This window comes from Podarcis melisellensis, assembly GCF_964234715.1.
Source record: "Podarcis melisellensis genome assembly, chromosome: 15".
NCBI classification, from domain to species: Eukaryota; Metazoa; Chordata; class Lepidosauria; order Squamata; family Lacertidae; genus Podarcis; species Podarcis melisellensis.
The window spans coordinates 37182356-37204553 of NC_138532.1; the positions used below are offsets into that span (position 1 = coordinate 37182356).

Here is a 22198-nt window from a genome sequence, read left to right on the forward strand (position 1 = left end):
TTCCTCCCTCGCAATGCATCTCCAAGCATTAAAATGTTGTTGCTGTGCGTTTCCTTGTCATTACCAATATTTCTTTGACCAAAGTCACTGAGGCAAAGTGATGTCCCCCCAGCTTCCCCCCTTCCTTCTCAGTTTCCGAAAGGAAGTCACTTTCCTTCCTCCCCTTCTTTCGTTTTTTGAGATGTTGCATATCAAATTGATAATTGCATATGTGTACACACACACACACACACACACACTCTCAGAATAATTGCCTCTCCCCCTCCTTTCCCCTGTTCTCCCCCCTCCTCTGTGACACTAAATGCTTGGCCCCATATTAAATCAAACACTGGCGTGCAAAAGGCCCCCTGACAGGCCTGCAAATGCTTTAGTTACAAGGCTGCTTCAGCCAGTTCTTATTTGTAAATGACAATTTTCTACAGCAAAATATATGCTTGGACTTCAATTGTAGAGCCGTGGATTGCAGCCAGGAGAGGAATAATTGAATTTTAATGCTGCTCGGTTTTAGGGTGATTTTATTTAAAATAGAGTGAATTAAGTCACTGAAAGATAGTTAGGCTTGCAGTATGGGGGAAGGGGGTGAACATTTGAAATTGGACTGGTGTTTAATTTGTTCCATGCTCTGCCTGGGGTTCTTTGGGGAGGCACGGGTTGCGTATGGCAATACTGAAAATCTAAGAAGGCTTTTGATCATGGCTACATCCCAACATGCAATTGTGTCCCTCGTTGTCCAGTGGCGCCTCTTGGCATTCCCAATTCAGTATTATTATTTTTCAGATATTAGGGGTAGATGCAGTGTTAGGACTGTGAGAATGTTCTGGGGCTTGATGCTTGCTGGAATTCTTTCCCATCAATCTCAGGTGCACAGAGGCTGGCTCCGGCACTGGTTTTTGAAAGGTTCTCTGCACATGCACAGAGGCACCAACTATGTTCATGCATAGTACTAGAGCAAGCTTTGGTGCTCCATGGAACTGCTCCATTGGGCTCACATGCTCCACCTTCCCCTCTCTTCCATGCAGCTCAGAGGAAAACTTCAGGTGGGGTGTGGGGAATGAATCCTTGCTTCCAATAAGCTCTGATAATAGTATCAATGCACACCCCTTCTTTCCAGCCAGGGCGTCTTTGGTCCCATGGCTGCTGATGCACTTGTACAGCTGGTGGATTTTCTGCTTCCTGTCCCCCCCCCCTGCAACTCCCTTCCTCCAACCTCTGGTGTCCTTCAAGCTCTGTGGATGGAGGAGGGCACTTAGTCATTAAAGGGAAAGTGGTCTCTTGCATCTCCCCCTGTGTGGGTGCTTTGGTGGGGGGAAATCAGCCTCCTTTTCTCTCCTCTCATGCCCAAAGATCTCATGCCACAGCCTCCAGCTCCTCCTTCCACCTCCAGGTCAGGATAGTATATTGTGGTACTGACTGCTGCAACTTTTCTTCTTTGTGAAATGTTTGCATCCTGGCTCCTTGTCTTAACTTGTATGTGCCTAGAGCTTACAACTTCCTTTTAATAAGCCATTGTCTTCCAGGCCATCTTGGTATGTCAGCAGCTTTTTGATAAATACATGCTCTTTCCTTTCCCTAGCTCTGTCTGGGATTTTCTTTCTCTCTTTTTGGCTGCTGCACTGGAGGGGAATATGATTATGGGGACTCCCAAGAATATATGGAGGGGCCATATGGAGTTTCAATGAAGCTGTTAGCTCAGTAACTAGGGCTGTCATCTGATTTTTAAAAATCGTCTTTTAATCAATTTAAATCTGCATAAATTTGCATTAAGATGTCTCAAGTAGGAAGGAAATAATGTTTTTAGATTGTGCATATATATTCCATAGTACATGCCATCCTAAGAGAGGCATTCCTTCCTCGGTGAGATGGAATGAGGAATTCCTCTTCTAAGATGGTGCCTGCCATTCACAGCTTTAATTAGTATTAGTTAAATGAATAAACTTTCTTTAAAGTTGTCACCCAATTTTATTAGGGATGCCTTTTTAGTCTGTTTTGTTTGATTAATTAATTCTAACCAATTAATCAGTTAAAGGTTGCAACCCTGTTCTTTCTTCCTCTTATTGAACACTATCAGTTTGCTCTGCAAGGGCAAAATTTGCCTGGAATCTTAACTGTCTGCCATTTCTTACATGGCTTTTTGGTGTACTCAGGTGTGTGTCCATCATTGGAAAGTAAAGTTGCCAAGTATGACAGGTACATTTTCAGCACTTTTCACTTTACAGTATACATAAGAACGGCCCAATTTGTAGCAAAATCAAGCTAATAAATATCCCCATGCATGGTTGCTTGTGGAAAGTAAAGGCTGGCTCCAGACAGGCAGGAAAAAATCTGTAAAAAGTCTTATGCCCCCGCCATTGAGACCATTGAAATGCTCCTAGTGGGAACTATATAATAATACATGCTTCCTTCCTTCTTATTTTCCTGGGCTGGTAAACTTTGTAGACTTAATTGCAAGTTTGGTTTAATTGGAATTTGTTGAAAACTGCATGCATGTCTTCTCTGTATAATGTTATGTGCATTTTGAACTGGAGTATCAGAGTTGTGCCTTGAAGTAGATGTGGAGCCAGAATGCCAGGCCAAGTCATCCAGGAAAGGCTTTTATTACCCAGACAAGTTCTAGTCTAAACAGGAAGTCTTTAGAATCCTTGCTGTTGAGGAGAGCCAATGGACACTTGGAGTATTAGGAGTCAAACCTGTTCTTGGGGATTTGTCAGTGCCCAGTGTCCATATTATAGCCTTGGAGGCTCATCACACCACAGAGCCATGGATTCTAGGCCTTGCCGTTGCTGAGATTGGGCATGCCTGCCAATTGGACATAGAGAGTGGGGCTTCAGATCTTTGCGTACCCAGATCACTGCTGCCCTCTTGGTTTTCTTGCAGTCTGTTTCCTGTGCTGACAGGAGAACCAATCTACAAATTGCCATTCTTTTTAGATCTAAATCAGATTACATTTCTAATATTATGATAAAAGCAAAATGCATGGGTAGGTTCAAGAAAAACAGAAGAAATCTTTGGACCTGTTGATGCAGGCAATAATCCTGGGATAGCAACCTTTTGGCCCATCACTGGGTTTTTGGAGCCAAGGACAAAGGGTAGTGTGGTTTCCTCCCAGAAAGTTGAAGGTGGTGAATCAGAACCAGCGTTGCTAGTGGTATGCACCTCACCCAGCTATTGCAAATAAGCTTACAAAAGTTTAGGAACAACAACAACAATCTGTGGTTCCCTGCTGGTAGGCCAGGCTAAGTAAAACATTGCCTTCTAGCATGCAGATTGGCATTGGAGAGTTTAAGTGAATCCTCCTTCCCCCATGATCCAGCTTTGTATTCCTTCCTCTGTGGCTAGTAGTATGGACAACAAAGTAGGCTGGTGGAGGAGGAATGGAGACATCTGTCCCTCCTCCACCATCATATGCAGTGCCTTATATTCATAGGTGATAGAAGCACGTTGAACCTTTTGGGGGGGGTCAGAGCTCACCCAGACCTCCATGCTCTGGTTCCTTGCAAATTTGTCAGGGTGTGACTGTGGTATGACTTGTTGTCCCTCACCTGAAAGCTCTTGCGTCCAGGACCGAGGTGCTGGGGTTACCGCATGTGTCTGTTCTCCTTTTCCTGTAAACCCTTTTCTGACTCCTGAAGTGAAGAGCATCCTCAGCTCAGCTAGGGAAAGTTTGTGAGCTTCTGTCGCAGCTAATGTCTTCTAGCAGCACTGTTTGCAGCCAAGGCGTAATTTTCCCCTTGTTGCTTCTCCTCTTGAATGCCTCCCACTCTGAGCTGCCTAAGCCACACACAACACGATCTCACTAAAATTAGTTTTTAATTGATCCTCAGAGTAACAGAATGCTCCCGCGTGCAGCGCAAGTCACAACACATTTGCTGCTGTGGCCAAAAGGCACTCCAAGTTGTTTTGGACACCTGTTAAGATTTTTTAATGCAAATCTTTTGTGATCTCGGGTGAAGTCTTTATTGTTCTTTCCAACCTGCTCTATTCTTTCCCTCCTGCCTCACCAAGCTTGGAAGCTCTTTGTGGTCTGTGCACAGTCATGCGTGTGGCTTCTGCAGAGCGGCATTTTGGAAACGGCGGAGGCTTCAAAGAGCCATGCAGCAGCCCCTGTCCTCAGCCTGTGTGCCTTGAGGGCCCTCCCTTGGTTCTCTTTTCACCACTGTCTGAACAACATGATGAGGGACTGTCTTTAGAAGTTTTTCCTCGCCTCACAAATATTCTTCGGAAAATAATTTACCTCAGTTTTAATCCATTTCCATCTCCTGTATGTAGTCCCTTCAGCATTCAAAAGGGTGAGAGAGTGTTGGGATTAGAGAGTTGTATCCAACTATATTCTACTTTGAATAGGCCCAGGTTAGTCGTGTCCATTAATTTCAGTGGGTTTAAGCTGAGTAGGACCAACACTGGAGACAACTTGGAGAGTTTCCCCTCAAAATTTATGTTTTACCTTAGCTTAATAGACCTTATCCATTGTGTCAGTAGCTATACAGGCTCCCCTCCCCCCTCTACCCCAGTGTTAGAAACTGAGATATGAAAGCTAGGAGCTAAATGGCACCTTAAACCTAGGTTGTGGACGCAACAACGGAATGCTTAGGTGCACTTTTTATAGCAATAATACAAAGCTGAAAATGAATGAACTGCAGCTAAAATATGACGTTCATTTTTCACATGCTCTGCTCCTTCCCCTTCTCAACTCCCTAGTATTCTTAAGAGGGTCTCTTCTCCAGTCTACAGAGAGTAGCTAGAAGTGGGGAGGCCAAAAAAGGTCCTCCTTTCCTTCCACTCTGCAGTTTTAATCTGAAATCTTAGGCGCAGTACTGCGCCCAGAGCTCGGAAACTGCTCGCGCTGATAAAATTCCCTGTCGCAAAATGTGCCTAGAACAATGGGAGTTCTGAACACTGTATATCCCTCTTGTGGTTTTCAAGAGCTGCTAAAAGTATGTCTGCCCACCCATGTCCATCTTACAGGCAGGGCTCTAGGTCCCCTCTGTTGGTTAGCATTTGTGCAGCACTTTGAATATACTGACTACTTTTGACAGGGCTTTCTGCCATTTTTGGATGTCCAAGTATAAAACATGTGCAACAGGGAGAACGATCCTAATTGCTAGGATCTCTCTCTTCCCCCTCTGCCCCGGGTCAATGTGGAATATTCATTATTGTACCTGTCAGTGCATTTTACAACCTCGTTTGCACTTCATTCTACTGCATGTATAATAGACCAGCCCATTGTCAGAACTAGTAAGGTGTAGCAGTCAGTGATACGGACTGAGTTCAAATTCTTGCTCAGCCAAGAAGCTCACTGGCCATCTGCTAATGTGCTTCATAGTTGTTGTAGTAATAAAAAAAAAGTGGGCACTCATGCTAATAATTCCCAGGCTGTGCGCTGGAGCACACCAATGTGACATGAGGGGGTTTGAAGTGCATGTAGAGAAATTAAACCCTTGTTCCTGTATGGGGCAAACTGTAGTCAAGTCCAGATGTTTTGGGACTGCAGCTCCCATCACCCCTGACTATTGATAATCCTGCCCCAGCAACATCTGAAGGGCCACAGGCCTACCATATCAGATGGGCCTTTTTGGAGCAGGGAATCCTATGTAGCATTGCTCTTTTCATTCCTTCAGAGTCATACTTGTACTACAGCTGACATTTTAAAGAGATTCCTAGAAGGATATGCTGGGAGACAGAGTGAATGGTTATATCCAGCATTCTTTTTTTTTTTTAAAAAAGTAGGCCTGGCTGTTATTACTCTGGGAGTGGATTTGAGAAATTGTAAATCTGTAGTTTAATAATTGTCATGGGCTGCCTCTGGGACCCTTTAGGCCGAAAGATGGGATTTAAATGTTTTAAATTCAAAAATATATTTATCAAGAGAGGTGTTCCTTCAGGTTTTAATCTGGGGGGGGGACCTGTTGATGAGGCACCCATCCTGAGCAACTTGGGGAGCAGTTGGTACACAAGTGTTGATTTGTTTTTAAATTATGGAAATTGTTGGAGGCGGCCAGTGTGTTTGTGTGGTGGGGAGGGGGACTTCTTTTGAGGCAGCAGCCAGGCTACAGAAACTGTTTGAAACTTGGCTGCAACTTATTTTTGGTTTTGGTTTTTATATGGAGGTAAGGTAGTGGGGGTGAGGGAGCTTTCTCAAAATGAAAATGCTTATTAAAAGAAAATACCCAGTGGGCACTGGGGTTGGTGGCTGCCTAAACCCAGCCATCAAAGCAGTCTTAACCAAACAGCAGTACTTCATATAATTGAATTGAACGTACATTCCTTTTCATGGGGAAAGAGATTTGCCCTTAACTGGATTAAAGGGATAGCATCTGAAAGCTATGTCTATGACATGCATTGTATTTTTTGTTTTTCTTTAATAATCTGGGGTAATGCTGTTTTTTTCTTTTTCTTTTCTAATTTCTTACAGATGGTCACGAGAACAAAGAAAATATTTGTAGGTGGATTATCAGCTAATACAGTAGTGGAAGATGTAAAGCAATACTTTGAACAGTTTGGCAAGGTAAGTTCCAGCATGAATCAACATAATTTACAATCTGAATTTATTTGTGAGAAACATGAAGGTTTTTTCTAATGATGGTCAGTTTTGTGTTAGCAATGACGCAAGTCAACAAGTGCTGCTTTCAGTATGTTGCCAAAGAGCCTCATGCTGTTGGAGAAGTGGTGATCTTTGCATATTTCTGCAAGCCATCAAACTAGCATGCTGTTCAGCACTACAGTGATTCCACATCAGGCACGATGATGCACTCTTTTATCTTGCGTAATGTAAGATGCGGAGGATAGGTTTTTGGTTTTTTTAATAGTAAAGTGTGTGCGTGTAAAACACTGAGTGAATGAATGAATTCGTTTTAATCTGCTTTCATTTTGAACTTTTTCAGAGAAGGGCTGTGGCATGTCACTGCCATAGCACACATGTTGGAGAAGCTTTTGTGAGATGACTGCAGAACTGCAGAGTTTGTTTCCTTTTTCAGTATGGGTGTGTGTCATGGGGGGAGCAGTAGACATCTAGTCTAATATATGGTCCCATGACAGTCAGTGGAGCTCTTTTTGTGAAAAGGCTATATCCCACCCCCCAAAATATGGTCTAGTCTGGTTTCTTCTGCAGGCTTTAAACGAGTGGACCATAAGAGTTGACTGGATAGCAGGTCACATCTGTGGGCAGGACGGCATGTATAGGATGCGCTGCCAAAGAAAAACTCTCACTCCTCTCTGTTCTCCTTTTTCATAATCTGTATTCCATATATTGATGTCACCATGGCATGCTTTTCTTTGTTCTTAAAAGCGGAGGCAATGATGTGGATTGGAGGTAGAGAAATGGATAGCATGATGGCACTTTCATATGGGGAAGTTCTGAACTAAATAATAGAGTGGAGAACTTGACACAGGGATGCTAGTTTGGTACCCGGCTTGTGAGCCGGATAATTTATAGCTGTTCCCTGTGTGGGACCACTCCAGTGGTAGTCTATTCCTCAGACCTTCAAACTGGTACACAACCAGGAGGCTTCGTGTGATGCAGTGCAGTCTTGTGGCCCTCTGAGCCTGTCCAGCTTGGATAAATGTTGAGGGCATGGCCATGCACATAACTTACAGTTGCTTGTAATTGCAAATTATATTTGTGGTATACTTGCCTTTATATTTAGACATACACACATACATCTTAGCAACCTGGTGTTGGATAAGCTGATCCTCAGTGAAAATCAAACATTTCTTACATTCTATTGATGTTATCCAATAGACCTCAGTTCAACCAAAGGTTCTTGTAGGTTATGCTGTGATTCTTTATTTTCAGTCCTGCAACAGCAGCTGTTGGTAGAAGGATATGGAAGTATCTGGAAGCCAGATCAATTTCAACATCTTTGATTAAACGAAAGGTCTGAGGGTGGAGATGGGGGTCAATTCTTTTGCATGTCTGCAGCTCTCATTCATTTTAATCATAAGTGGCCTTGCCACATTTGCTGGAGATGGTGTATTTTGGGTGCTGACAGATCTGAGCCATGGGATGAAGTTCTCTTGTGAAGTATCAACTAGCATTCTTTTCCACAGCTTATTTGGAGAAGTAGTGATAGAATGTGCTCCAAGTTAATGAGTGGTAAGGGGGTGCTATTATATTTTGCAGGCCAGCTCTTGATTCCCGTGGGGTCTGTTAAAGAGAAGGAAAGATTCACCACTATTTTTAATATTTATTTTGGGTGTGAGTATGTGAGCTTGGTACTGTACAAATTACACCAAAGATGTCCCTGCCCCCAGAGGGCTTTTAGGCTGCACTTGGGCAGCTACCATCCATCTCGGTGAAGTTTTACATGGGCAAGTTCCAGAAATTGTATCCTGTATTTTTAGGGTAGCCTTTGAATGCCTTGTTTTGTGTACACCTTCCTTTCATGGTGAGGGAACTTCTAAATAGTTATTTTGCCGGATTGATAGTTGTTTTGCAAAACCATTCATTTTATTTTTCAATGATAATCTTCGATTCCGGCAGGATGATGTTTACAGCCCGCTGAGCCCTTTATTAAAGGATTATGGCAGCGTTTGAATGTTTCTTCCCTAGTTATTGTCAAATCTGCCAAACTCCTCCATCTAGTTTTGAAGTTAATAACAGTTTTGCCGCATGCATGTTTCCCTGTTTCTCGCATGCACCCTTGAGGAATCATTTTTGTTTTGCCATCTGGTGGCTTCATGCTGAGTCTGAAAAATAGACAACCAGGCTGAGATCATCCAAGCGTTTTAGTGGGTTTTGGTGCCTCTTTGAGATTTCTCTCTGTTAGTCTCTTATAAGGCCCTTTTTCTTTTAAACCATGCCCCCCTTAAAACAACAACAAACAACACTTGTTTTGTATTGCTATCCTAATAGCTGAATACACCCCATATCAGCAGACCTTTTAGAAAATACCAGTTTTCAATGCTTTGTTTATAATAAGAAATAAGGCTGTCACTTGATTACTAATATATCAGTCTATATATCTTACGAGTTTTTAATTTATTCGGGTTGATTTATTGTGGATCTTCTTTGCCTTTCATAGATGAACACATGTGTTGTAGCAGGCATCATATTAGAAGAGACATCCCTCCCATGAGAGAGAAAGGAGAATATATCTTTTCAGATGTGTATGCCACCTGCCATTTTTAGAAGTAGTTTTGTAAAATGTTTTAAAATGGGAAGCATCTTTCCAATTGATAAAAATTGCTTTACACTGATTAGCCATACTGATTGGTCAGTTTCATGGAGCTGCCCTAATAAATCCCAAACACTGCTGTGTGTGAAATTTTCCCTGTGGAGCATCCAGAAGTTCACCATTTCACCTTTATTTTAAAACTTTCCCTTTATTATATACAAAGATTGTCAATCACAGTATGTATAGAGAAAGGGCTACTCAGCTGTTATCATCATCCCCATAAGGATTCCCCCCAACCAAAAAAAAAGCAAAAAAAAAAAAAAGCAGCCAAATGAAGGGGAATGGAATGCAATATGAATACAGATGATATTTGAATATAAGGAGGGTACAAATGCTGATTTACTGAAACCCTCTCAGAGGTTGAGAGTTGTTTCAAATGCTAGTCCTACTCAGACGATATTGGACTTGACTAACAGGTCCATTAATTTCATTCCGTGTAGTGTGAGTAAAACTTAATTGGATACAACCCTCAGTCCACAGCTCCATTAAGTATATGTAAGTCTTGCTGAAATGAGCTGGATTGTGACCTTCAAGTTGGGGCCTCTTTAAACATTCTCTTTTTATTCACTTGGAATGCCATATCTCAGGCCTAAGATCTTCGTCAGTATTATTATTATTATTATTATTATTATTATTATTATTATTAGCTTTTGCCAGTTTGGGAGAGAAATTGACATGAAACTGAAATGCAGCTCACGTTCCATGTTGATAAAGTAACTGGAGTAATTCTATGAACTTTAATAGGGTTGCTCATCTTATTTGAGAGCTGCGGTTTCAGATACAGCATGGGTATAGCCACAGTTGTGCAAGGAATCTCTGGGAAGACCAGGGATAAAACTGAGAATCCCAGATTTTACTCTGACTTCTCCACTTTTACCTCTGTACTTCAACTAGAATACACAGAAGCACTTAAAATTTGCATATATCCATACGCGCGTGTGTGTGTGTGTGTGTGTGTGTGTGTGTGTGTGTGTAATATACTGCAATAAAAAAGTCACCAGCCTCTCCAAACTTGATTAAAGCTTACACTTAAAACATCCTAAGACCTGAATGTTCTGCTTCTTTTAAAGCTGTAAGCTGCTGCTAATAAAAGGGATTGTTATTTTTCCTCACCCCACCCCTTTGTAGGTACCACTTGCTTTCCAGAAGTCCTGTGAAAGTAACCCAGTCCTTATTTTTGGAGACTTGCAATTTATACTTTATATGGTGAGCTGTGTAATTAGTTGGGAAGACTTATGCTTAGTCACTGGTTTATCCTAATCGGCTTTGGCTTTTCCCAACAACAAAGTGAGCTTATTTTGCTAAGCTGAAACAACTCTGCTCCCTTTGTTCCTGTCTTTTTATTGTCTCATTCCTTTCATTCTGTTTTACTGCCAAAAGTTTTGTTTCATTAGGCTTACGAGTCATTTCCAATCCAGTGGGCTGCTACAATCAGGCCTTTATATACCTCAGCTGCCCTGTTTCCCATGTCCTCCTGGGTTTGTGTCAAGATGCAGCCCTTCTTTGTGAAATGTTAACTATTTTTTTAATTTTTAATTTTTTTGCTTCTAAGCTACTTTTTCACCTTACAAGTACTTGGAAGTTGCTGATCTCAAGCATTGGGATTCTATACCAGAATATTTAGGTCATACATGCCATTTTGGGCAGAGAAAGGTTAAGCCACTGCACACTAGGAATGCTAAAAGTAGCTGGAGTTTCAGGGCTGTTTAATTGTTTGTTTGTTGCTCCAGTCATGCAGGATCTTATTGGAGAAGGGCTGTGTTCAGCTTTTGCAGCTGCAGTCTTCTGAATCGCAAGGTGTACGGTATTATTTTTCACCATGTGTAAGCAAGATGGTGGGAATGTAAAAAGTGTGTTGTAGCTGCCTGAACTTTTCAGATCTGAGTGTCTGAGAAGTAGTGATGCATGTGTCAAGCCAACTTAGTACATCAATGCACTTTTCTGTTCTCTGTGTGTAATGGTAAAAGTAGTAATAAAATAAAATATAATAAAATAGCTGTGCTACATTATCTCAAAAGATCAAGGATGTTTTAAGGCTCAATAAAAGACTCCTTAAGCATTTGTTCTTATTCTTGGACTTCAGGCATTTCTCTCGAAAAGTAGCCAGGCAAGGCATGTTAAGTTTGCTATGTGCCTGCCTTAAAAGAAAAAAAACCCCTCAAGTGGACAAGGCTTTCAGTGTCTCTTCCCACCCCCCACCCCCTATCCCAAAGTGAGAGATTGAAGGTGGGATGAAATTTAGCACCCAGTTAAATTGTTAAAGTCTTGAGCAAAGGGTGCTTGGCAAGCAGCGCCTCAGTGTTAATTCATTATGACTACATTCCTTCAACCGCATTTTGGTGATATACCCCCATTTTGTCATCACAGCACTATTGGGCTGGGTGATTTGCCCAAAATGAGCTTCGTGATCAAGGGGTAGGGAATTTGAACAGAAGCCTCTTCAGTCACTTTGATACACTTTATGCCACATAGGCTCCGTTTTTCTGTGCCCCTGGGCTGCTTGAAAAACTATTGCTTGTTTGCTAGTGTAGAGCAGATCTACCTCCGTCCTCCTGGCCATAAATAGTTGAGTAGAATGTCCCTTTCAGAGGCAGATTTTTTTTTCTTACTGGGTGCAAAGAAGCATGGGGTAGCCTGTTCTTTTCAGCTGAGAGGAATGGCAGTGGTTTGCTTCCTACTGAAGTCTCTACGGGTGAGGCGAATGCAGGAAGAGACTGTTGCTGTTAGGAGAAGTAGGTGTCTGATCACACCCACAGATAAGGCAGGAAAGGATTGATGGATTGATGGATTGATTGCACTTATATCTCACCTTTCCTCTAAGGAGCTCACACTGTTGTGTATAGTTTTCCTCTTGCCCATTTTTATCTTCACAACAGCCAGGTGAGATAAGTTAGGCTGAGAATGAGACACTAGCCCACATGGCTGAGTGGGGATTTGAACCCTGGTCTCTCTCAGATCCTAGTCCAACACACTAACCAGTGCACCATGCTGCCTCTCTAAACTTTGTCCCAATGGGTCCTTCCTGGGTGCTTTGAATCTTAAACAGAAAAGAAACAAAGGATTAAACTTGCTGTTTCTTTAGGTGTGCCTGAGCATAGCTTGGGTTTTATGTTGCAAGAATAGTAGAGTGAATGCCAAAGTGTGCTGTAATCTCCAAAGAAAATAAAGATGTACTAGCCTGTTGTTAATGTTTTTAATACATCACACATTTGAATAAAAAGCAAGGAGCCAGCAATGGCCTGTTTAACCCAGCAAACGCGCTTGTGTGTTTTCAAATTGTGTATATGTGCAATCTGCAAGAATCCCGGGTGTTGAGGAATGTCCCAAAAGAGTGATAGAAGTCACACTATTAGTTGCTTTTTTCAAGTCCTTCTCTTTTTACAGCTGTGGAAATATCACCCCATCCAGACAGGAGATCTCTGCCTCTTTTGGCATGGATACCTGGGTGTGAACAAGTTAATGATCCATTGGAGTATTAAACACTCCAAGGTTTATTTTTCCCTGAGGCCCCAAGGGCCTCTGAAGATGTCATGATAATAGGATTGTTAGCATGAGAAAAGGCAATATTCTCTCCACGGGTTCATTTTAGGGGGATTTGGCAGTGCAGCCTCCTAACCTTGGCTTCAGCCTGATGCCAGTTGGTGAGAAGGGTTGTGATCCTCCTAGCAGTGAAGGGTTATTTATTCTAGCATGGGCAGGCAGATGGAATGGCACATTTCCTCTGCTACACATTGAAATGTAGATTCTTTTAGTAAGTAGGGTACACTGAAGCTTTTTTTTATTATTGTTCCTCTATTCAGAAATCTCTCTTTTTTTAAAAAAAAATGACTACTTGTTAGCCAGTTACAATTTTCAGTGCTGCATTTCAAGACACTATATTTGTAAATTAGTTGCATTCAGAGTAATAGAAGGTCAGGTCTTGACTTAATCTGAATTTGTAATAATCAAGAGTACCCAAAAGATTTTAATATGCATTGGAGAAAATATGTTGGTGCATTTTTGCATGGCTGTTGCTAATCTCCCCTGTGCCCACAGAAGCCGGCTGGAGACAAAAACTTGCATCTCATTTTATTGTCCTACTTTGACTCTGGATGTATATTGTCCAGTTAACTTTGAAAAGAAACCCATTTTGAAACAAAATTATTCCAGTCTACTTTAGAAGGCAGTATTTACATATTACCTTTAAGGAATGGTTTATAACCATCTCCGCCATCACCTCCCAAATGCTTGTCCTCCTCTGGTGGATCTTTTTAACCAGTATGAGAGGCATATTGGGATATGGGAACATAACCAGGGATGTGCCCAAGAGTGGCAGTAAGATCATGGTGGGCGAATCCAGTCTATTTTGAAGCTTAGACAGAATCAAGAGAGCTTCCTTACACTAGTAGGTCAGATGAGATGATGTGGCACTCCTTAATCCCTGAAAAAAAAGCTTCATGGGTCTGAGCAACTAGGAGTCCTGTTCGTTTTGGCTACTGGCTACCTTTGCCATGCTTAGCCCTGAAATTCACATGAGCCAGATGGGGCAAAAGTAACTTTGCATGGTGCTGCAAGATGTCCAGACCAGAACCTCAGAGTTGAAGGCACTAAAATAAAATCTGATACATCCTGCTTTGAACTTTTTCAAGAAATAAGACTTTTTTTAAGGGCAAGAGGGGAAGGAAGACTCTTGTCAAATAATGCATTGTGTTGGATAATGACACAAAACATTGTTGTCACAGTACCAAAAAAATGTTAACAACATGAGTAAAGTGCTTGTTACTGTTTTTTTGGTTTTTTTTTAAGCAGACCATTTTTGGGTCTGAATACTCAGAAGAGCTGGAAAGCATTTAGAATATCCCTGAGAGATGAGTGTTCCTTGGCTGTAAGGAGAGGGGTGTGGATAAAAAGCACTGTACTGCGGGAAATGGGTATAATGACACTTTTTCCTACATGCAAGCAAATGGCCATAAATCGGTCACTTATGACCTGTTCAAGTGCCTTTATATATACAGTCAATGCTATTGTCTAAGGCTAGAAGGCTTTTAGGCAATTGCAAACATTATCTCCTCTCTGGTAGACCTAGGATGTAGTGCATCAGCCACATGGCTCCATTTGGGGGACCAGCCAGTCTCTCTGGCAAATTTCATTCCCCTTTTGAGCATTTGTTGTATTTTTATGTCTCTGTCTCTTCAGTGGCTTTATGATAAGACTGTTAGGAAATGTGTCACAGCAGCACACACCACCCTCATGAGGGATTGTAAGAGAAAAGCCATGCCTAGCTAACTCTGAAGGCTCCAGTCTTGGTCACTGGGTTTCCTTCCCCAAATCTGTCAGAACAAGAAAGGCACCAACAGCCAAGAAAACCTAAGCTGCCAACATTGATGGTGTGATGCAAGCCTTTCCTCTCTTTTATTTCTCCCTTCTGTCTTAGCGTGCCTAGGGATTTCACATTTCTCAGTGGGATGTGAGAGAGGCACACAGCATATACACAGTACATACAGACAGACCTGCAGAAAAATAGTGGGTTTGCCAAAGTTGCCACAAAATTTAGCTAAATAGAGGTGGCAGGGGGAGGAGAGAGGACTGTCGGCTAGCAGAGCAGATGCCCTGCCACTGAGCATGTGCAGAGAGAAACAGCAGCAACCTCCTCTTGCCTCTCTTTCTGGCCAGTAGTGAGAGGTTGGAGAGAGAATGGCCAGTGTGAACAGTGGCAAGTACGGGGGCCCACATTTAAGGGGGATACACAAGCCCCCCATCCCAATTCTGGAACTCCACACTGCTATTACCTGTGCTAATAATCATGACAGAAATACATGCATACCTATAATTTGCATGCTTTAAAAAAATCATGATTAATTGTATGCTGATAAGATCATTCATATGAAAAGGGAGACAAGGATAAAGTAGCTCAGGTAGAAAACCGATCAGGGTAATCTAAAGAGAAGGTGGATTAGCTTTCTCTTAATCTGAAACAAGTCTGCAATGCACACAGTCATTGCCGGAGTGGCCCAGTCAGTGCATGTGGCCTTTCCTGAAGTTGCATTTGCGCTTAATAGCAGTTAACGGTGCCAGTAGATTCAAATTACTTTTGGACATGTCTTTTTTGGTTTTTGAAAGAGAGTTTTGTTCGGGAGGCCGCCGAGACCACATAACACCGGTCTTGAAAGACCTACATTGGCTCCCAGTACGTTTCCGAGCACAATTCAAAGTGCTGGTGTTGACCTTTAAAGCCCTAAACGGCCTCGGCCCAGTATACCTGAAGGAGCGTCTCCACCCCCATCGTTCTGCCCAGACGCTGAGGTCCAGCGCCAAGGGCCTTCTGGCGGTTCCCTCATTGCGAGAAGCAAAGCCACAGGGAACCAGGCAGAGGGCCTTCTCGGTAGTGGCGCCCGCCCTGTGGAACGCCCTCCCATCAGATGTCAAAGCGATAAATAACTACCTGACATTCAGAAAACATCTTAAGGCAGCCCTGTTCAGGGAAGCTTTTAATCTGTGATATTTTACTGTATTTTTGGTTTCTATGGAAGCCGCCCAGAGTGGCTGGGGAAACCCAGCCAGATGGGCAGGGTACAAATCATTAATAATAATAATAATAATAATAATAATAATAATAATGGCATATTTTATAGGCCTAAAATTCACATATCCTTTTTCTGGAAGTTGTAGGTGTCTTAACACTTCTCTCCTAACTCCATGCTGAAAGAGAGGCAGGCGAGAAATGTTTGGGTTCGTATAGTGAGGTATAAGGGGACTGTGACCCCCCTAGATGCTGCTGGACTATAACTCACAGTATTATCTGGACCCATTTCTGTCTGGTTTCAGGACTGGTCATGGCCCTGAAATGGTTTTGGTTGCCCTGCTTGACATTTTTGTTGACCTTTCCATGTCCTTTTATCCATTGACCACCCTCTTCTTTGGGAGTGGCTTCAGGAAGTAGATGGTGAGTCCTGCATGCTATATTTTACATCTGTTTGAAGCTGCTGGGAGCGATCCTCAAGAGTTTTAGAACAAAATGGGACACCAGATTCTGTCTCTCTGTTCCATCCAGAAGAAGTGTTGGAGGTGGTGATGAGCTGGATGTGGGCCAATAAATAGAAGTGGAATCCTGATAAGACAGGGATGTTACATGTCCTGAGTGCTCTTGACTAAGAATTGACAAAGAACTTGAGAGATGGCTGGTTCTGTGCAGGGTTGCAGTCCCCAGGAGGAGCAAGTCTGTAGTCTGGGCTACTCATGGATCCAACATTATTACTGGAGGCTCTGATATCTTTAATGGCTAGGAGTGCCTATTTCCAGCTCTGGCCACTTTTGGGCAGAGATAGTTTGGACACTATGCTCCATGCACTCCTAGCTCCCATATTGGATTATTGCAATGCACTCTTGGTGGGGCTGCACTTGAAAACAACTGAGAAGCATCAACTGATCAAAAATGCAACAGCCAGATTACTGAACCAGGCTGTTTCAGAGTTCTAACTACACTGTGAAAATGGCTGGCTCCAATATCTCTGTATGCCATATACTGGAGTATATCTAAATGGAATTGTGTTGGCATCTTCAGATAACTGATCAAAGATCCTAGAGTTTTAGCCTGAAAGTCGCTTACCTTGTGCTTATTTAAAGTATGGCACATTGTCTTGTTTTCACAAGCTGAAGATTTGCAATAGGTTATTTTACAGTCTGCTTGATGCCTGAAAGAAATGTTCCACAGGTGAAACAATAAGAGAAGCGAAAAATCTATTCCCGCTAGCAGGGCTTTGATTTCAAAGCTGCACTAGCACAGTGAAGATCATGATTTTGTGTCAAACATGATGTTTATTTCAAAATAGACCTTGTAAGCCCCTTGATCTTGGGATGAGCTGAAGCTGATAGGGTTGTATTCCTTGCCAGAGGCGAACACTTAATTTTCTCAACAGCATGTAGTGGAATCAGCTTAAGGGTTAAGTGTTCTTTCCTTTTTTATTTTTTCAAGGTACCCAACGTAAAGTAAAAAAGGACATGCACCCTTTGCTATTGACTGTCTTGTAATTGCTAATAAGATCACAGTGGGCATGATTCACCAGTGACTTCTTCTAGGGAGGCCACTGGAATTTTTTCTCAGGCAAAATGTGAAGCAAATTTGAGGGTCCTCATTGGGTGAAACATCTGCAGAAGTTCAGAAGGCACACTCCAAACGCTTGTGATATTTCATTGTAGTATTGGCTGTGTAATTAGTACACAAAGAACAACATAAGCTACAGAAGCCAGGTTTTACCATCTACGTTATGACTAAAATCCACTTTAAAGAGTAGATTTAGGTAATTTGGAGCTTCCATCTCTGTCTGGATAACATCTGAGAAATATTAATTCTTTCAGCTTCCCTAGATAAGCCTAGAGTTCTTGGGCTCAAGTGGGAGGAGGTATTGCCTCCCGACTGAACCCTATTGAATCTTATTTAAAAATAGGAAGGTTTTGAGCAATTGGAAAGTACACACTGAATTTTCTTCATAAGCACACACTTTCCCCACTGTACAGAGGGGTCAACTACTTCCTTGTTTTCCAGAATGGACCCCCCAAAGGGCAGTGAAAACTTAAGTCCTCCACCTTCCACAGCAGGTGCCTGTCGTCCATCTGAAGATAGCTGCCAACATCTGGTGCAATTGCCTCTCCAAAAGCTGTAACAAGGGGGCCTGCAGTTCAAATGCAGAGAGAGCATCGCCTCCTTAATGATAACAAGCTGTTGGCTTCCCCTCGGAGATGAATTCATCTCACAGATGTTTGCTTAGTTTTGGCAATCTTATCACTTGTAGCTTTGGTGTTTATGCTCAACTGGAGACTATTACTATAAAAGAATAGTTTGAACTTACTCCATTTCTATGCTTTTTTGTTGTATTGTTTGCTTCCGAAATATAATTTATATCAAAAACGGTAATGTTGATCCCATTAGCCAAGTACCCTTTAAGACATCTGCGGGCCAGTAGCTTCTCGACAGTAAGCGCTGGTGAATGTCTTTCATCCATGCTGACATTTTTAATGTTCCCTCTTCAGCAATTCTGTGGTTTCAACCCTTTGTTTAACACTACTTTCTAAGCAATTACTTCCAGCTCCTCCTGCGAATGATCCTTATGACCCATGGTTATATATGTGTATGTTTTTGCAACCTGTGAATCACAAAGGATGCTCTGGCATCATCCTTAGGACAAGAAAGCTATTTGTGATGTTGGTAATGGTTATAAAGAACACACGCAGCTCTCTTAACATCAGAAGTTGCTTTGTTTTTTATATCGTTTGAAAACCGAGATAGCAATTTGGTGCCACCTAATAGGCCCTGTTCAGTAATCTTGCAACACTTCACTTTTGAATCTTGCTTTTCAGGGCTCCCCCTCCTACACCCCCCCCCATTTCAGTGCAGGCTTTTTGTTCAAGTGCCTGGGTTTTAACTCTAGTAAACAGGACCTATTTTTGGAAGCTTGTTTATGGGCCTCGGGTGACTCAGATGCGGCTGAAGAATGTGTCACTGATGGCGAGGTCACCATACATGTAATTTCTTGGCCCATAAATAGATATTGATCCAAAGAGCTGGTGACACCATTTTTGCATTGTAATACATTAGGGAGGGAGAACTGCAGGCCATGGGCATGTCCCCTGTCGCCCTTCATATTTCTGCCTGGCCCCTCGCAACCCCCCCCCCCAAGCCTCAATCAATTTGGTGTAGTGCCATCCCTGCTGTCAGCTGCAGGAAGAGGTGTTTTATTTATTTATTTTTAAATACTTTATGTATTGCCCTTCAACCTACTCGATTTCAAGATGATTTACTAGGGTATTAGGGCATGACAATTCAACAGTGCACATCACAAACAATACTATCAGTGGATAAAATATATATAAAAAATATAACAATATCAGCCAGCCAAATCTCAATAAAAATGTGCTCTTTTTTTGCCTGGGACCTAAAGATTAACAATGTAGGTGCCCCACAGATTTCCTTGGGGAGGATATTTATTAACCTGGGTGCCCTGGCTGAACTGTCCTCTCTGACATTGAAACCTGTCTTATATTGGATGAGAGGCATACATGGAGAAAGGCTGTCAGTCATTATAAAGAAGAGCAAAATAGCATCTATATGTTTAGATGAAATACATTTATGTGTGCTCAAGGCTTCGGTGCTTCACATTATCTCACTAATCCTTGCAACAATCTTGGAGGGAGGGCCTTTGCTATCGCAGTATTAAAAATGGTGGGCTTCGTCTGAGAGAGAGTGGTTTCTTGGAAGACAGTACAGGAAGTAATAATACTCCTGTGAGATTGGGGACTCAGGACCTCATCTTTTAACCACTACTACACTAAGGTAAGGCTTTCCTTCACGGAAATAATTATGATGTCATTTCGGTGGAGAACGTGAGTTTTTTCCTGAGTAGAGTTAGTTTAATTGGGGAGGCTGGTACACCTCCTTTGAGCTTGCAGCATTATAATTATGGAGACGGGCTAAATGTTAATGCCCATCATAAAGAATGTGCTGCTCTGAATGTCTGTTACTGATAATTATTTCTGATGAATAAACCAAAAGGACAAGTATGTGCGAAGTTCATATTGCAGCTTTCAGGTTTTATTATATGCTTCTCCTGAAGGGGCAATCATTGTGGTGCACCAGCTGGTTGTTTCTGTGGCCCGACACTCCCAGGAGATAGTTGATGATAATGCAAACTTGAACTAGCAGAAGTGCCAATGTGTTTGTGGGTATATTTATAGATACATTGTTTATCAGGTGAAGCAACCCTCCGCAAGGGGAGGGGGACTTAGCAGCTCTGCACAGAGGCATGAGCTCGTGGAAGGCGACCAACATCCTTTGTGCTTTCCCATTAACACAGTGGGGTGTTGAGCTCCAGGTGTTGCCCTGCCCATTTCTGCTTAAAAGTGAGCAAAGCAGGGACAAGTATGCATGCTGAAAACAGAAGACTTTTGCCTGTAGGGTTAAACTACATGTGCCATGTGGCATTTGGGAGGTTCTGTTTTTGTATGAGCCGTGCAAAGCCCCTTTTCTTAGGGTGGCGGGTCATAGTTCCTTTGAACCTTCCCTGTTTCCTTTCCTTTCGCATGTGAACTCTCTTCCCCAGCACACACACCCAGGTCCATCATTGCCCCTAAAACACTAGTATTTTCAGTGTGAGTACTCATAAAACCTGCACCTGCCGTCTTTGAAAAAGAATTCTCCCTCCTCTCACTGGAGGGAATGCCTCTTCTTAGACAAGGCCTTCTGTAACACCTGCTTGCTGGCAGCGTTTTTTATTTATATACAGATATAATTCATAGAGTTAATTAGCAGAGTAAAATTCATTACAAATTTATCAGCCAAGCTCTCTTTAATCAGGTGACAGCTCTATTCAAAAACCGGGTTTTAGAGCATTCTGAGCCAGGATTATTTGTGCTCTGATATGACATCAGATAGAATGGGTTGGAAGGGATTTACATTCAACAGTACTGAGCACAGCCCTATGGCATGGTCACTTAACCCTTTGTGGCATTGTATTTTCAGTGGGCCATGCTGGTTGTGGTCTGATAGCGCCACCCTACCTGCTGTGTGACAATAACTTGGTGGTGTTTTGGATCTATAATTTTGACAAAGGCATCATTGCTTATGCCAAGCTTTAAGAGTTGCTTATGGATTCAGTTGTTTTCTATTCCAAATAGCCAAAAAAAATCCATCAGAGTATATGGGGGAAGGAAGGTTGGCATTTGTGAACCTCTCTGAGATCTACAGATGAAGGGTGGCATACAAATTTAGTAAATAAATAAAAATCTATGCAGCTGTACAATTCCCTTACTACCCCAGAGCAAAAAACCTGGCTGTTGCTTGTTGCCAAGATTTTCCCAGATCAGGTCCTCTGATGCTTTTAGGGGAGACACATTGATGCAGTGTTTGGGAGAACAAGTCCCATAGATGTGATCATAGGTTTGTATAATTTATGTATTTATTTATGTTGGCAATTATGTACCCCACTTTTTATGCTAAGGGCATACTCAGGATGGCATACAGCATATAAAAGTAGGGGAATTACAGTTCTGAAAAGAGCAGCAAGTTATGCACAGTAGCTGTGAGAAAGCACAATAAAAAATACACCAGGAACAGGGAAATGAAAGGGGGGGCATTGTCTAGGGGACTCTGGTTAAAGAACGTTCACCAAAATAAAATGCTCTTAAGAGCCTTCTTAAAAAGGGTAGATAAACCTGATTTTTGATGCTTTTACATAATTCAGGCAGCACAATAAAAAACCCTCTTATCCCCATCTGCATCTTGGCTTATGGTGGGGTGGGGTGTAAGGAGGAAAGAGACCAAGAAGGACCTAAAACTGAGTGAAGATATTGAACAGGAAAGAGACTATTCCTGATAATTGGTTGTGGTGTTTTAGAGCAAGTCATTTCTCTCATGCACACAGGGATATGTTAGCCATTTGTCTATCTACCTTTTAATTTGTGGGGAAGTGTGGGGATTTTTTTGTGTTCTTGCTCATCTCCACTTAAAACCAATGACAGCTAATTTTTGTCTGACATAATCACGTGTATGTACTAAGTAGAACAGTATTAATGAAATAGTATCTTTACTTAATTTATGTATGGCTGGAACATGGATTATGCAATTTGAGCAGAAAATTGGATAGGTTTATATTGCTTTGCTTTGTTTTTGCGATAAAGAACTTCGCAGACAGAAAATTGCTCCCTGTTAAATTTTTCAGGTTTTAACCAAAGATACGGTATGTCTTAAGAGATCCGGTATATATGTTCTTTCTTCTATTTGCATCTTATTATGGATTACTGCTGCGTGCACTTGGCAGACCCACTTTAACTCCAGCGTTAGATTTGCCCATTTATTTCTCTCTGCAGTTTAAGAGACCTTTTCCACGTAAGGCAAGTGATCTAATAATAGGCCATACTGTGGGAGTATTTGGCTGCCAGCAGTTCATAAAATCTGGATTCGTTTACTCCAATGGGTCTCCACTGGCCCCTCCTTGGCTCCCGAGGAGCTGATTGTGTCAGAGGAAGAAGAAAAAGGCAGCGAGAGATTAAATGCACCA

The 22198-nt window shown here is 42.1% G+C and overlaps 1 protein-coding gene and 1 long non-coding RNA gene across 37 annotated transcripts in view; one reads left to right on the forward strand and one right to left on the reverse strand.

The window, feature by feature from the left end:
* MSI2 (musashi RNA binding protein 2) overlaps positions 1 to 22198 on the forward strand; it is a 446839-nt gene that overhangs the window by 168810 nt on the left and 255831 nt on the right. For all 36 annotated transcript variants that reach the window (XM_081890469.1, XM_081890477.1, XM_081890498.1 and 33 more), the window contains one exon: positions 6410 to 6502. In XM_081890469.1, coding sequence (XP_081746595.1) covers positions 6410 to 6502 — 93 coding nt within the window. The remainder of the gene's footprint in view (positions 1 to 6409; positions 6503 to 22198) is intronic.
* On the reverse strand, positions 11379 to 18245 carry LOC309358048. The gene is made up of 3 exons (XR_014163308.1): positions 17996 to 18245; positions 16756 to 16840; positions 11379 to 12207 (listed from the first exon to the last, which is right to left on the reverse strand). It is a non-coding gene; the product is annotated as an uncharacterized lncRNA (long non-coding RNA).